At 46.8% G+C, this 17,229-nt stretch overlaps 1 protein-coding gene across 1 annotated transcript in view; it reads right to left on the reverse strand.

Moving 5' to 3' along the window:
* The window catches only part of SMG6 (SMG6 nonsense mediated mRNA decay factor), a 169,308-nt gene that overhangs the window by 124,487 nt on the left and 27,592 nt on the right, over positions 1-17,229 (reverse strand). Inside the window, exon 9 of the mRNA XM_065418202.1 lies at positions 5,652-5,713. Within this exon, the coding sequence (XP_065274274.1) occupies positions 5,652-5,713 (62 nt within the window). The remainder of the gene's footprint in view (positions 1-5,651; positions 5,714-17,229) is intronic.

The raw sequence follows: 17,229 nt of genomic DNA on the forward strand, positions 1-17,229 counted from the left end.
TTTCCATCCACACCAAGCCTAATTCGATATGGCCATGTCAAATTTAGCGCTACTCCCCTCGTTGGGGAGGAGTACAGAAGTCGAATTTAAGAGCCCTCTATGTCGAACTAAATAGCCTCGTGGTGTGGACGGGTGCAGGGTTAATTCGATTTAACGGTGCTAAATTAGACATAAACGCCTAGTGTAGACCAGGCCTAACACTACAAGGCAGGTTTTCTAATCCTTTTAATCAGTCTCATGGCTCTTCTCTGACCCCTCTCCAATTTATCAGCAACCTTCTTGAACTTTGGGCACCAAAACTGGACATAGTATTCCACCAGCGCCAAACACAGAGGTAAAATAGCCTCTCTGCTCCTTGAGATTCCCGTTTGTGCTTCCAAAAGCATCACATTAGTCCTTTTGGCCAAAACGTCACATGGGGAGCTCATGTTCAGCTGATTATTCACCATGACTCCAAAATCTTTTTCAGTCACTGCTTCCCCATCCTGTAACTATGGCCTACATTCTTTGGTCCTAGATGTGTACTTTTACATTTAGCCATATTGAAATGCATATTGTTTGCTTGTGCCTAGTTTACCAAGCAATCCAGATCTTTCTGTATCAGTGACCTGTCCTCTTCATTGTTCATCACTCCCACAATTTTTGTGTCATCTGCAAACTTTATCAGTGATGATTTTATCTTTTCATCCTGCTCACTGATAAAAATGTTAAATAGCATAGGGCCAAGAACAGATCCCTGAGGGACTCCAGTAGAAACACACCTGCTCAGCGATGATGATTCCCTGTTTACAATTACATTTTCAGACCTGTCAGTTAGCCAGCTTTTAATCCATTTAATATGGGCCAATTATATATATTTCTAGTGGTTTTAATCAAAATGTCATGCGGTACCAAGCCAAACCCCAGACAGTAGTTTAAGTATATTACATCAACACTACTACCTTTATCAACCAAACTTGTAATCTCATCAAAAAAAGATATCAAGTTAGTTTGACCTATTTTCCATAAACCCATGTTCATTTTGTTAATTACATTACCTTCCTTTAATTATTTATTAACTGAGTCCTGTATCAACTGCTCCATTATCTTCCCTGGGATCAGTGTCGGGCTGACAGGTCTATAATGACATGGTCCATCCTGTTGACCCTTTTTAAATATTGGTACAACATTAGCTTTCTTCTAGTCTCCTGGAACTTCTCCAGTGCTCCAGGACTTACTGAGAATCAACATTAATGGTCCAGGGAGCTCCTCAGCCAGCTCTTTTAAAGCTCTTGGATGCACGTTATCTGAACCTGCTGATTTAAAAATGTCTAACTTCACTAGTGTCTGTTAACATCCTCCAGAGATACTAGTGGACTGGAAAGAGTGTTACTCCCACCCTTACTGCTGAACTTCCCCAGCAAACCCACAACTGTTCTAGCAAGTGGTTCTGTCCTGGTGATGAGCCAATGCCAGGGCAGTGTGCCGGGATGACCGCCAGCTCCAGTCAGCAGTGGCACAAGGCTCCAGTGTGCCCTTCCAGAGATGCACAGGAAAGCTGAAATCCATCCTGGGAAAAGCAGGGGCAGCCTCAGTGTTAGAGCAGTTGAGTGCAGGGGCCTCCAGGACATGCCCAGTTGTCACACTCAGCAAACATAGTGATTTCCTTTATCCTCCCCCACACAGATTCAGACCTTGCAATGTGAGAAGGCTCCAGGCTGGATGAATGGGATGCTTCTGGTAACCCACAAGGACAATGTTTTGGGGCTTCCGCAACATCCTTTCAGGCTGGTTGGATCATCACTTGGGCCCTATCAAATTCATGGTCCATTTCGGTCAATTTCACGGTCATAGGATTTTTAAAATTGTAAATTTCATGATTTTAGCTATTTGAATCTGAAATTTCACAGTGTTGTATTATAGGGGTCCTGACCCAAAAAGGAGTTTTGTGTGTGTGTGGGGGGGGGGGGGGTCACAAGGTTATTGTAGGGGGGGTTGCAGTACTGCTACCCTTACTTCTGTGCTGCTTCTGGCAGGGTGCTGCCTTCAGAGCTGGGCGCCGGCCAACAGCCGCCACTCTCTGGCCACCCAGCTCTGAAGCTGGCAATACTACGACGCCCCTAAAATAACCTTGCAACCCCCCGCAATTCCCTTTTGGGTCAGGACCCCCAATTTCATGGGCACCACATTTCAAGAAAGATGTGGAGAAATTGGAGAGGGTCCAGAGAAGAGCAACAAGAATGATTAAAGGTCTTGAGAACATGACCTGTGAAGGAAGGCTGAAAGAATTGGGTTTGTTTAGTTTGGAAAAGAGAAGACTGAGAGGGGACATGATAGCAGTTTTCAGGTATCTAAAAGGGTGTCATGAGGAGGAGGGAGAAAACTTGTTCACCTTAGCCTCTAAGGATAGAACAAGAAGCAATGGGCTTAAACTGCAGCAAGGGAGGTCTAGATTGGAGATTAGGAAAAAGTTCCTAACTGTCAGGGTGGTTAAACACTGGAATAAATTGCCTAGGGAGGTTGTGGAAATATTTAAGAGTAGGTTAGATAAATGTCTATCAGGGATGGTCTAGACCAGGGGTCCCCAACATGGTGCCCGCTGGGGCGTCTAAGTGCGCCCGCGTACTGGACGGCGGACGAGCATCCGCCGAAATGCCGCCGAGAAGCAGCAGCATCCAGATGCGTCACTGCCGAAATGCCGCCGATTTTCGGCGGTATTTCGGCAGCGACGCCTCTGGATGACGCTGCTTCTTGGCGGCATTTCGGCGGCAACGCCTATTGACGTTGCCGCTTGTTGGCGGCATTTCGGCGGATACTTGTCCACCACCACGGTCCTCCATGGCTCGTCGTCTGGCACCCGCCAGACAAAAGAGGTTTGGTACCCTGGTCTAGACAGTATTTGGTCCTGCTATGAGGGCAGGGGACTGGACTCGATGACCTCTCGAGGTCCCTTCCAGTCCTAGAATCTATGAATCTATGAATTTGAGAAACACTGGTCTCCCCCCTGAAATCTGTATAGTATAGTGTAAAAGCACACAAAAGACCAGATTTCATGGGGGGAGACCAGATTTCACAGTCCGTGATGCGTTTTTCATAGCCGTGAATTTGGTAGGGCCCTAATCATCACAGATCCAACAACATCCTCTGAGTGCAATCTGCTCTACTTTTAAAGGCCGTGCTTCACGGTGCCTTTTAAAACCCAGCGTCAGGACATCTCAAACCCTCCGCACTGTGTGCGAAAGCAGCACAAAGCCATCCGCTGCATCAAATACTGGCTGCTACAACAGCCCTGCAGAATGGGGCTGGCCCCGTTCAGCAGTCAACCTGCTCCCCCAGGAAGAGGCAGCATTCCTGGTGTTTGGGAGCTAGGATAGTTTCTAAAGGCCTCCGGATTTCTATACAGTCTCATGTACCGTGTACAACTCACCACAGAGCCAACATCCTGTGAGTGCAAACAAGGCCCAGATCTCAGCACGGCAAAAGGCCCCTTTGCAGGGTGGATTTCTCCCCCATTTGTTTCTTTCTTACAAAAGGAAATGAACGTTATTGTCATGTTTGGACTCTGGAAGGCTCGAAGGAGTGACGGCTTCATCAACCCAGGCAGCTGTGCTTTGATACTCTAGCACATCTGGTAGCATGTGTGGTAAGCCCACTGAGCTCAGAGCCCAGCAGGTTAGCAGTGAAGTGGAAGTCTTCACTGTACTGCCTGCCTTTGGTTTTAGCAGTGAGACATTCTAATTAATGCCACAAAACACGGCCCATGCCATCCACAGTTTAATGATCTAAGCACAAACAGTAGGTCTGATCTATTTTTCCCCATTCACCTATTTTAAGCATAGAAGCTGTTTAGCACCACCAGCTGATTTCCCTTCCTGGGGCTTGATATTACTTTCAAGTTCCCTTAATAAGAACAGCAGGGAGAGAGTCTGTCATTAAACATACTTGGATTTTTTTTAAATGGCTGTCCTGGGAAGTGACCTCCTAAAATGCTGCATCTTAATTTCATGAAAGTCTCAGGAGACAAATCTGCAAGCGATCACCACAACATCCCCATTAATCCATCCTGCTGGCAAGCGTTCAAACCATAACTCAGCCATGAGCACGGCCTCAGCAGAGCTCAGGACAGGCAGGTCCTTGGACACAATGCCCTCAGGCAGAGAAACACGATTCAGTTACTAAAAGTTCCATCTGCCCTTTTTTCTCCATCCACGAGGACATCCAGTTCTTTGACTCCTCACTCCAGGCCAACATGCTGCCCACATTCAGATAAACAGTGCCTCATGACACAGACTGTGATTCACATTGTTAGCCATGAGCAGCTCAAAGGACTCACTCTCCACTGAATTAGCCAGAGTGGCTCATACTTTGCATTGAGATGGGAAGATCCTGAAATCAAACTGAAAGACAACAGAAACTGCAGGTACCTGTGGCTTCAGAGGCACAGTTTGATCTGCCAGCTTGGAACGTAAGCTCCTTGGGGTAAGAACTGCAGCTTTACAACAAGCCAAGCTCACTGCTAGTGTTCTACACTACTACTAACGAACACATCCTCCAGCCCATAAGACTGGGGAGGGCTTTCCAGGGAAGGGCTGATAGACAGGCCCTGGCTAGAGCAAGAAACTACATTGCCTGAGTCAAAAGAATTTGTTATACCAGAAAGGACAATGAGCCAGTCAGGCCAGTGCGGGGGTCTCTCAGGTGGCCTGTAACAAGTCTCAGTCTGGTAACTGGTAACAAACGGCTCTATCAGAGACTGCAGGAGCCGCGGGAACCCTGGTTACAATATCAACCTCTAGGCCACTGGGAGGCAAGAGAAGAGATGGAACACGCTGCTGAGCAGGCAGCTCCCATCTGAAGGTACATTACACACAGAGCAACTCAGGGTGTTTGGATTGAGAAATAGGTCCCACCACAACACCAGACACTAAGCAAAGACACAAGCACTTAGCACCACAGGCACCTGACAGTAACAGGCCCAGCTCAGATGACTCACAGAGACACTCGTGCTCCCTGGGTCAGACGCGAATCCCCCAGGCTGGGATCTCAGCCCAGGCCTGAGCAGACTCGCCGTAGTTCAAGGAGGGCCATTGAATTATTTGACTCCCCATTATGCCAGACATGCTAAGAGCACTTTTTATAAATGAGTTCCCACTGCCAGGGTAGCGCTTAACCAACAGCCTCCAGGAAAAAGGAGCCGAAGTGACTAAGGGATAGCGCTTGTCGCACCATTTCTGGACAGCAGGTCTGCAGTCACAGGAATGCAAATTCCTCAAGAAAAAACCACCTGAGCAGTCAGTGAGCCCTGGAGAAGCCAGGAGAGCAGCCTCTCTGCTGGGTGACTCTGGGAACAGTCATACAGAGGAGAGGACTGGGAGATCTGGGAAATGCAAAGCAGTTCCTGGGAGTTCCAGAGCCCACAGGGCTGGGCCAGGCCTATACGCCGTCCCAGGGTCTGACAGGACACAGCCTCGAGGTGGGTGAGAGAGAAAAAGCCCAAACAATAACCAGCACAGGACTGGAGGGCGGCTAAGGAGAAGAAGAACCAGGAGACTAGGCCTGCAAGAATTCACACCCTGTGCCCTCGGTTACAAACACAGCCTAGTTGCTAACAATATTAAATTCCAAAAAGACTTGTAATGTAGGAAAATAAAATAAACATCCTGCACACTTACCCAATCCTGGTAAACAGCTTCCCATGGGCATGGAGAAAACTGAGGATGAACCTTTTGTTCAGCTGCATGGGAAAAAAAGAGGAGAAAACAATTAATCTCTCCCCGATTTCCTGTGAATTAACAGAGTCCCTGGTGAGAGAATAACCTGGCCTGCATGTGGGGGGTGGGCACTGCAGATGGGAACCAAATGGACGTGCCCAAACTCTCACAAACACTATGCACATAGGCACAGGGCAAGTGCCAAACAGCTGGAGCGTGAAGCCAGGGGGAGCAGGCTGGATGGACGCACAGCACCCTCTGCTGGCTACTGTGCCCATCTGCAGTGATCACAACAATCAACTTCTACTGGACAATATGCACGATTAGCCAGAAACAAAGCACCAGCAATGGTGCAGGTGATTTTACTGCATTGGGTGTTTATTTATCCGGCACTCAGCTCAATGCTGGGAATCCTTGCGACACCAGAAGCAGTAACTGCTACATAGCTGCTTCTGCTGCACTGCTCAAAACATCGCTACCACTTACCTGAAGAAAGCCCTCACATCCGCTAGCCCCATCTGAAATAAGGGCCCCGCTGGTTTCTCTCTTCCCAAATAAGGACAATTTTGCTATGTCCAGGCATGAAAGATCTTTACCAGAGAGTCAGGGCAAACAAAGAAGAGGCTAGAGCAAGATAAATACAGTAAAAGCTGTGTTATCCAGCACTTTACCAACTGGAAAGCCTAGAAACCAGCATTTCTGATAGGGTTGCCAGGTATCCAGATCCGGGCGGTGCTCACCTCGGGCGGCTCCCTGCAAGCGACAACATGTCCCTGCTGCTCCTAGCCAGCACCCCCCATCCTCCCAACATGCTGGATAACAAAGCTTTTACTGTAACATGTTTACAGGCCTCTGAGTCTGAGAGACCTAGGAGGGTATTTCTGGGAGGAGCCTGGGCTGTAGAGGAGACAGATGCCTTCCCTGGGCACTCCTCCTTCCATCCATCACCTGCTAGACAGGGAGCTACATTTCTATGTCACTGTGGAATTGTTTCAGAGGCAGCTCATGAGTTTACGAGTACAGACAATGAACTGATGGAATATACAGGGGTGTACTTGGTAGCCTTCACCTATGAGATAAGCTGTCAGCATCCATACCTTATGAACAGAGGGTCACAGCCAGCCAGGCTGTAAAACACTGGGAGAAAAACTTTGGGGTGGGCTAAACTCTACAGGGCTTAAACGTAAGCTGTTAGCTAAGTCTAGGCTCTAGAATGCATGTTATGATTTTTTTATAGGTAACCATTTATTTCCATCATTCTACTGGCTTCTTCTTGAATCTCAATTCTTTGTTAAATAAACTTATGCTTGTTTTCACTATAAACATATCTAAGTGCTGTGTGTTAAGCGGAGCAGTGATTCTGAGGTGAAACTGGTAAACTGACGTGTATTATTCCTTTGAGGGTAGCAGATCTGTGAATTCGGAAAGTGTCCGATGGATTTGGGCTATCCACTCCCGGGAGCTGCCCTGAGGGAGAGTGGGTGGAGCATGCCTGCACCAAGACAGAGGCGCCTGCATAAGCTGAGAGGCAGTGCTTGTGTTGTCAGGGCTCCGCAGCAGGCACAGGCAAGGCCGGTGGTAGCGAGATGCCTCACAAGCCTGGGTGCCTGCAGGAAGTGTCACAGGTAATTTCATCCTGCTGCTCTAAATTCTCTCTGCAAGTTCATTTGGATATTGAACTTTTTCACTTCTCCTAAACTGTTTTGGACATTGCTGTGCATGGTTAAACAGTTATTGTGCTTCACCCGAGAAGTAGCTGCATTACACTGCAGGAAAAACGGAACCCTATATGTCTTACCCTTCTTACTCACAGTGATGTTGTGAGGCTCATTTGCAAAGTCCTCAGATCCCGGGATGAAAGGGACTATTGAAGGACACAGCACTATTACGGCATGAGACAAAGAAATCAATCCAAAATACCCACTCCCTCGAGAACTGTCTGGAGAAGAGACACTGGCCAGGAAACCAGTAACAACCTGGACCCATTTGCAGGAGATGGCAGCTCTAACAAATTCCTAGCTCTTCTATAGCACTTTCCACCTTTCAATCTCAAAGTGCTGTACAAAGGAGGGCAGTCTCATTGTCCCTATTTTACAGATGGGGAAAACTGAGGCACAGGGAGTGAAGCAACTTGTCCAAGGTCGCCCAGCAGGCCAACAGCAGAGCTAGGAATTAAACCCAGGTCTCCTGAGTCCCAGTCCAGTGCCCTATCCCCATGGGTGTAAAGACTCAACTGCTAGCAGGGAACTGAATTTCTCCGAGTCCTGGCAGTGCTGAAGAACCTGTACAAATGTGGAATGAGAGGGCTGCTCAGGAGGGTCCCAGCTTGCTGGGTATTTACCAGGGTATGATGGTCCCAGGTCCGACACTAATTACCTCTCCTCTTGTTTGCTTTATTCTCCAGCCTACACCCATTATTTTGCAGTCCTGTTCAGTGGGGCTGCTCAATTAGGTATAATTAGGCTTGACCTGAATTCCCCCAGGACCCATGCAGGAGAGCAATGCCCTGCTGCAGCGTCGCTCCTGGGCCATGTGTGAGCTTAAACATAAAATCTGCTCGTAAAAAGCCCTAGACCAATTAAACTGGCCCCTGCAGCCAGGGGCTCTCACTCACTCACTAGCTATTTTGCTGTGGCCCTGAAGCACCCCTTGCGTTGAAACTTGACTTCACTTGCCACCATTTTATGAACTCTGCAGATGAAACCCGGGGACTCGAGGAACACTTGGCCAGCCGGTTAAAGAGCAACTGGCAGGGCAGAGCAAGAAGCAATGTCCAGTGAGGGCCCTAATCCATTGTATCTGCCCAGTTTAAATATGACATAAGCACAGGCAGCCTCTCCATTGCCTCTCTGAGGGGAAGCAAAACCACTCTGGGGTGCCAAGACCAGAAAAGAGCATTTAAGCCAAGATAATTTGATGGGCAGGAGAAAGCTTGTAGGAGTGTTACCGCTGGTGGGTACCCCAGCTTCCTGGGTTGAGCCTCCCAGCCCCTACCATGTGCCCTAGTTAAGGAAAGCCCATCACTGGAGTGAGTCTCACTGCCCACCGGATGGATGAACCCAGAGCACAAATGGGTGGCTGGGACCCTGTCCTGCATGCTTTCTTTGACTGCTGGAGCATGGGAGAGGAATTCGCCACCTCCAGGATCCTTGAGGGGGGGGAATAAGGACCAGGGTGACTGAGCTCCCTCCATCAACCTGCCCTTCCCCCCGCACGAGCCCACAGGTGCCCGATGTTCTCACGGCAGCTCTACCAGAGCGTGTTTGCAGGCTGCATGTGTGTGAGGAGAAGGGGGTGGGGAATATAGGTGGGGTAGGACAGAAACTCTTTTCCTCCAGCCCCACTCCCAGCCCACAGCCCCAAAGAATTCTCAGCCTGCAGCCACTGCACCCATTTACTGGCAGTGGGGGAGTGGCAAAACTCCCCACCATGAGTGGAAAATGACACATGCACACCGTGGGGAAGCGTGTACCAGATTCTTCCCACACAGAATGAACCAGTCTTTTCGGAGGCAGGGGAGGGGGTGAACAGTATCCCAGCTCCACTCCCTTCAGCAGGGAGCACCAAGCTGCAGTCCAGTGCAATGCTGCCCGCTCCCAAAGGGCTGGATGGCTGCAGACAGAATCCATGTGCTAAGTGGGAGCCATGTGGACATGGGGAATGTTTCGAGGAAGTGGAAGCCAGAACGCACACAGAACACCTCTGGGAAAAGAGCATGTTTCACGCTAACCAGCATCTGCAGCACCAGCCATCTGGCAGGCCTGGGCAGAGAAGAGCCTACGCGCCCTGTGCGGTAGCTGCACACATGGGCAGCCCCTCTCTCACTTGTTTCAACACAACTTCTACCCCACAGCCTCAGCTTCTGATGAGCTAATCGCTTGACAAGGAGATGAAAGTTCCAGAGTTCAACCTAAGGCCACTGGCTGCTTTGACTGGGCTCCTCTCTGAATGACTCTTTCCCTCGTGACTCACCTGCCAGTCAGTCCCTGGGAGCCCTCCTGCTCATCCAGTCAAAAGCTGCTTCTCACAGCAATAGGGAACAGTGACTTCCACTGAGCAGCGCAGGGCTCTGGGGCTGGGGAAAGAGGAAGTCACATCACCTGCTGCACTCATGTGGGGGAGGGGAACACTTCCCCAAACCCAGGGTAATGAGCTTCTTACCCTGAGGCAATGAACGCAGCCCAGGGCCCTGGGCAGAGGGCGAGTCCAGTTAGCAGGGCTGGGAAGGGACTCTCTTCCTTGCAACTTCCTCAAACCTTCCACCAGCCTCCAGTGCTGAAGGACAGAGTGCCACAAGAGGCTTCTGCAAAGTGCTCTGGGGAGAGAAGGGCCGTGAGGACACACACTTTATATGGCATGTGCCATACACCTCCAGATCAAAGGGAAGAACAAGTTCCCTGAACATACAGATTATTGCACTCTGCAGCGGGCTCCATCCATGGCTGAGCGGACAGGTACACTGTACCAGCCAAACGGAGTTCCTAGCAGCCCCCAGCCAGGTCATGGGGAAGTGGCACTGGGTTTGCAGCACTCTCTGGGGAAGATGTAAGGAATGGCCTTCAGAGTAAGAATATAAGAATGGCCACACTGAGTCAGACCAATGGTCCACCTAGCCCAGTATCCTGTCTCCAACAGTGCTCGGTGCTAGATGCTTCAGAGGGAATGAACAGAACATGGCAATTTATCAAGTGATTCATCCCATCGTCCAGCCTCAGTTTCTGGCAGTCAGAGGTTTAGGGACACCCAGAGCATGGGTTGTGTCTCTGCCCAGCCTGGCTAATAGCCACTGATGGACCATCCTCCATGAACTTACCTAGTTCTTTTCCGAACCCAATTTTACTTTTGCCCTTCACAACATCCCCTGACAATGAGTTCCACAGACTGCCTGTGTATAGTGTGAAGAAATACTTCCTTGTGTTTTAAACCTGCTGCCTATTCATTTCATTGGGTGACCCCTAGTTTGTGTGTTACGTGGAGGAGTAAATAACACTTCCTAATTCACTTTCTCCAAACCAGTCATGATTTTATAGACCTCTATCATATTTCCTCGCCCCCGTTAGTCATCCCTTTTCCAAGCTGAACAGTCCCAGTCTTTTTAATCTCTCCTCATATGGAAGCTGTTCCACCCCCTAGTCATTTTTGTTGCCCTTCTCTGTACCTTTGCCAATTCTAATATATCTTTTTTGAGATGGGGCGACCACATCTGCACGCAGTATTCAAGATGTGGGCGTACCATGGATTTATATAGTGGCATTGTGATATTTTCTGTCTTATTATCTGTGCCTTTCTTAATAGTTCCTAACATTCTCTTAGCTTTTTTGACTGCCGCTGCACATTGAGCAGATGTTTTCAGAGAACTATCCACAGTGACTCCAAGATCTCTTTCTTGAGTGGTAACAGCTAATTTAGACCCCATCATTTGGTATGTATGGTTAGGATAATGTTTTCCAATGTGCATTAGTTTGCATTTATCAACATTAAATTTCATCTGCCATTTTGTTGCCTAGTTTTGTGAGGTCCCTTTGTAACTCTTTGCAGTCAGCTTTGGACTTAACTAGCTTGAGTAATTTTGTAGTCTGCAATCTTCGCCGCCTCACTGTTTATACCCTTTTTTCCAGCTCATTTATGAATATGTTGAACAGCAAAGGTCCCAATACAGATCCTTGGGGGATCCTAGTATTTACCTCTCTCCACTGTGAAAACTAGAGTTTATTTCTACCCTTTGTTTCCCATCTTTTAACCAGTTACTGATCCATGACAGGACCTACCCTCTTATCCCATGACTGTTTACTTTGCTTAAGCCTTTGGCGAGTCAAAGACTTTCTGAAAGTCCAAGTACACTATATCCACTGGATCACCCTTGTCTACATGTTTGTTGACACCCTGAAAGAATTCTAATAGAGTAATGAGGTATGATTTTCCTTTACAAAAGCCATGCTGACTCTTCCCCCAACCAATCATATTCATATATGTGCCTGATAATTCTGTTCTTTACTACAGTTTCAACCAATTTGCCTGGTATTGAACTTAGGCTAACTGGCCTATAATTGCCAGGATCACCTCTGGAGCCTTTTAAAAAAAAAATCAGTGTTACATTAGTTATCGTCCAGTCATCTGGTGCAGAGGCTGATTTAAGCGATATATTACATACCACAGTTAGAAATTCTGCAATTTCATATCGGAGTTCCTTCAGAACTCTTGGGTGATACCATATGGTCCTGGTGACATCTGACTGTTTAATTGATCAGTTTGTTCCAAAACTTCCTCTACTGACACCTCAATCTTGGACAGTTCCTCAGATCTGTCACCTAAAAAGAATGGCTCAGGTTTGGGAATCTCCCTCACAACCTCTACAGTGAGGACCAATGCAAAGAATTCATTTAGTTTCTATGCAGTGGCCTTGTCTTCCTTTAGCATCTCGATAGTCCAATGGCCCCACTGACTGTTTGGCAGACTTCCTGCTTCTGATGTACTTAACAAATATTTATTATTAGTTTTTGTGACTTTTGCTAGTTGCTCTTCAATTTCTTTTTTGGCCTGTCTAATTATACTTTTACACTTGCCTTGCCAGAGTTTATGTTCTTTTCTATTTGCCTCAGTAATATCTGACTTCCAATTTTTAAAAGATGATTTTTTGTTTCTAACCGCCTCTTTTACTCTGTTGTTTAGCCATGGTGGTATTTTTTTTGACCTATTACTGACCTTTTTTTTTTAATTTGGGGTATACATATAGTTTGAGCCTCTATTATGGTACTTTTAAAGAGTTTCCATGCAGCTTGCAGGCATTTCACTCTTGTGACTGTTCCTTTTAATTTCCATTTAACTAGCCTCCTTATTTTTGTGTAGCTCCCCTTTCTGAAGTTAAATGCTACTGTGGTGAGTTTCTTTGGTATTTTCCCCCTACAAGGATGTTAAATTTAATTACTTTATGGTCGCTATTGGTGAGTGGTTCAGCTATAGTTACCTCTTGGACCAGATCCTGTGCCCCACTTAGGACTAAATCAAGAATTGCCTCTGCTCGTGTGGGTTCCAGGGCTAGCTGCTCCAAGAAGCAGTCCTTAATGGTGCCTAGAAATTTTACCTCTGCATCCTATCCTGAGATGACATGTTCCCAGTCAATATGGGGATAACTGAAATCCCCTATTATTACTGGGTTTTCTGTTTTTTGTAGCCTCTCTAATCTCCATGAGCGTTTCACAATCACTATCACTATCCTGGCCAGGTGGTCAGTAGTATATTCCTACTGCTATACTCTTTATTATTCAAGCATGGAATTGCTATCCATTGAGATTCTATGATCCTGTTTACATTTTAGATTTTTGCTATGCAGTCAAACCTCAGAGTTACGAACACCTCGGGAATGGTGATTGTTCGTAACTCTGAATAAAACGTTATGGTTGTTCTTCCAAAAGTTTACAATTGAACATTGACTTAATACAGCTTTGAAACTTTACTATGCAGAAGAAAAATACTGCTTTTAACCATCTTAATTTAAATTAAACAAGCACAGAAACAGTTTCCTTCTCTTGTCTAATCTTTTTTTTTAAAAACTTCCCGTTTATTTTTTAGTAGTTTACATTTAACACAGTACTGTACTGTATTTGCTTTTTTTGGGGGGGGGTCTCTGCTCCTGACTGATTGCGTACTTCTGGTTCCAAATGAGGTGTGTGGTTGATCGGTCAGTTCGTAACTCTGGTGTTCGTAACTCTGAGGTTCTACTGTATTTCACTCTCTGCTTTATTTCACATGTAATGCCACTCCCCCCGAATCCCTCAGTGTGACCTACTATGTCATTCCTATATAGTTTGTACCCTGGGATTATCATATCCTACTGATTATCATCATTCCACCAAGTAATGCCCATTATAACAATGTCCTCATTTAATACTAGGCACTCAAGTTCTCCCATCTTAGAATTTAAGCTTCTTGCAATTGTGTACAAGCACTTCTAAAATGTGTGACTATTTAGTTGTCTGCCTTACATGTGATGTAACTGAACGGGACTCTCTTTCATTTGACAGTTTCTCTTCAGTTCCTACCTGTACTTCATCAACTTCTATCCTTTCCTCTTCACTAGGATGCAAAATATCCCATTTAATAAATACTCCCCTAAGGGCTGCATCCGTCCAAACCGTGTGCTCCTCCATACCTGTCAGCCCAGGCCTTAGTTTAAAAACTCTATGAACTTTTTAATCTTACATGCCAGCAATCTGGGTCCATTTTGGTTTAGGTGGAGCCCATCCTTCCTTTATAGGCTCCTCCTTTCCCCTTTTCTAATAAATCAAATTCCTCCTCCAAACACAATTGTTTCAGCCACGCATAGAGACCCTGCAGTTCTGCCTGTCTGGCTGGCCCTATGGATGGAATTAGAAGCATTTCAGGGAATGCTACCATGGAGCAGGAGTTTGACAATTCAGTAGAGGGCATTCCAGAAACACTGGTGTCCAAAGACATTATGAGCATATAGTAAAGGTACCAGTTATAAAACCAAACCACCTAGTCAGGCAAAAGAGGGGGGACCTCACACACAGCTAGTACCTGAAGCTGAAAACAGCTCTTTCAGCTGTCTTGAGTCAGTATGTGAAGACAGACTAAACCCTCCCAGGAAGAGGCAACACCACCAGACAAAGCTGCCTACCTCTGTCCATGCAGCATTCAGACACTGCATCACCAAGCAACGGGACTTGTAGCATGGAAGGAATCTGCATTGATTAACAGCTGGAAGAGGGGCTAAGGAAACCAGGAGCAGATAAAAGACATACTAGACAAGCAGCTTAAATCACAGAAATGGCACAATGAGAATGCTCAGGTGACGCTCAGAACCTCTGCCAGACAGCCTAGTGCTGGTAGAGGCAAGGGGGGTGAGGGAATATTTGTTAATTGGACCAACGTCTGTTGGTGAACAAGACAAACTTTTAAGCTCCACAGAGCTCTTCTGCAGGTCAGGTATGTGGCGCTTGCAAGCTTGTCTCTTTCACCAACAGAAGTTGGTCCAATAAAGACATTACCTCACCCACCTTGTCTCAATTAGAGCTGGTAAGACAGTTTAAGTGAAGGTTCAACACAGTCTCGAGTCAGAAGAGGGGAGAAAAAGAACCAATTTCAAGGGACTTTGCGCTGCTCAAGGAACGTCTCAAAACATGTCTCCCACCCAGCGCCACAACACAGGAAACACCATCAAGATGCACAAGAAAGGGAGTGGCAAGAACTGATGTGGGAACTAGAGGATCCAGCTCTCTACATGAGCAAAGAGCCATCCGGCTTGCTGCAAGGAGCCAGAACGAGTGCAGAGCTCTGGCACCTGAGCGTCAGCCCCAGCTGTGAACAAGGCACCAAATAAGGGAAGGATTCTGGCGCATCAACTCCCAAGGAAAAACTGTTTCAAGTTAAAAATTGTTCCTTCAGGTTTGGAACTAAATTTCTGTATCTGTTCTTTATCAAGTACAGCAAACTTTCCTCAACAGCAGCAAAGCTTCTGTGGAGCAGAAACTAGTGTCAGAATCAAAATGGGCTGCAAAAGACACGTCCATTAATCAAGAGACACCAGCTGCAAGACTGCATGAAGAGAACACATCACCTCCACTGGGAGGCTGTGAGCACAGCAGGCAGCTCTCCTAGGTCTAGGGTGTCCTCAGTGGTGAGGGGCTTGGGCTGCAGACCCCTAAAATACACAGTTCAGCTCCAAACCATATACCACATCTGTCCCACACACTTGGTGACTGGTGGGTTTACTGGTAACCAGCCACTAGTGGCGTCAGTCCTTTCTGAGGCACAGCTTCCTTGCTCATGAATTTGTGCAATAAGGTTCAGTGTTCCTTCAGCCAGGCACCAGCTGGGACAATGCGACTCTGCCTGCTCGGGGGACACACTGCCAGACCTTCCATCATGCTCTATAAGATTCTCTCTTCCAGGGGTAGCTTCTTTAGCATTTCAGCCCCTTTGCTAGAACTGGCACGTTCATCCATTACAATAGCAACACCAAATCTGCAGCACCTCCCAGGCACACCCAATCTGAGATCTCATCCCACTCCAAACTAAGCAGGGTCAGACCTGGACAGTGTTTGAATGGGAGACTGCCAATGAAAATAATACATTTATACAGCCCTTTGTATCTTCAGAACACTCTACAAATGTTAATTTACTAATCCTGGAAAACCCAGAGAGCTGCATGGTGCGGTGCTGGTCAAATAGTAGGAGGTGCTTTTCCCTTTTCCTACAGAAACCCTTGCAAGGTACTGGTGGGTGCTGTGTTGTTAGAGGGGCTATTTTTCACAGGAGATATAAAACCAAGGAGTCTTTAAGATGACATGGCAACTTTTGCAAGAATATATGCGTTAACCATCGCATTGTGGCCAAATTCCAACATCTGGGTAATTATATTCTGACTAAATTCTCCTACAATATCAAATAGATACAGAACTCTCCTTCGTCTCCTGTCCTAAGTCACTATTTAATGCTGTTTGCTGTTAGCAGTTTCCATGTCCCACCCCAGAACTGGCTGCATTTCAGTGTTGGTACAAGTGATTCCTGTGTGAAAAATGTATGTGCATGCACACAGTTTGTAAAGAACTTTGATGATTTGGGATTAAGAAATTATACAGAAAAGTAAAATCCACTTTGCTGATGCTTGTGGTACCACTGTAAAGAAGTCCAGAGCCCTGAAGTACCACAGACTTGTGACACACACCTGTACCCTCTATGGCAAAGGGAATGTTGACATGCTCACCCACCCCCCACTGCTCTGTTGCTGCAGGAGGCTGAGGGATACTGGCTATGATTCTATGGCAGGTTTGATCATTGTAAGAAATTACAAGTCAGCATCTCAGCAGAGGAAACAGAAACCCTTAGAGAAGCTCTGGTGAAACAGACAAGCCTTCCAATCCCCTTCTCAGGCCACCGCCAGGTCCCATTGCAAGGCTGGTGGGATAATGAGCCAGGACTTTGTACACAGAGCATTTTAGTAAAATGACACCAGTTAGTGGAGACTCCATTGGCTCTTGCCAATTCTGAACAACCAAATGTACCTGACCAATACATACACCGTACAATATTTATCAACGAAAACGGCATTACAGTACCCAATTTTCTCCTTCCCAGCACTGGCCACTCTAAAACATGCCCAAGATACTCAGACAAGATGTCAGGTTAATGTTCAATGCAGAGTTCTCTACAAGTTGGCGCTGGTGCTGCAGGTTGTTTGGGACACGTGTTCTGCTCTTCATGCTGAATGTGGCTGTGCAGTACGGGATGGAATAGAGGGCACTGGCATCAGCAAGACAAGTGACCCAGGCAGACCCATTCTTTGTGCTACGGGGTGAGGGAGAGTCTGTGGGTTCAGTGTTGAAGTGGAAGGCAGGGTACAGCACAACAGATTTCACAGCACACTACTAAGCAAATGCTCCTTAAACCAACTGGTTTTCACTAGCAGTGAGGCGGCTTCTCCCTTCCTGTAACTTAGCGACTCCACAGATACACAAATGATCATTGATAGAACATTAATTCTGAGAGCCATGTGAGGGATACATTTAATAGCTTTTAA

Source organism: Emys orbicularis, chromosome 17, assembly GCF_028017835.1.
Source record: "Emys orbicularis isolate rEmyOrb1 chromosome 17, rEmyOrb1.hap1, whole genome shotgun sequence".
Taxonomy (NCBI): domain Eukaryota; kingdom Metazoa; phylum Chordata; order Testudines; family Emydidae; genus Emys; species Emys orbicularis.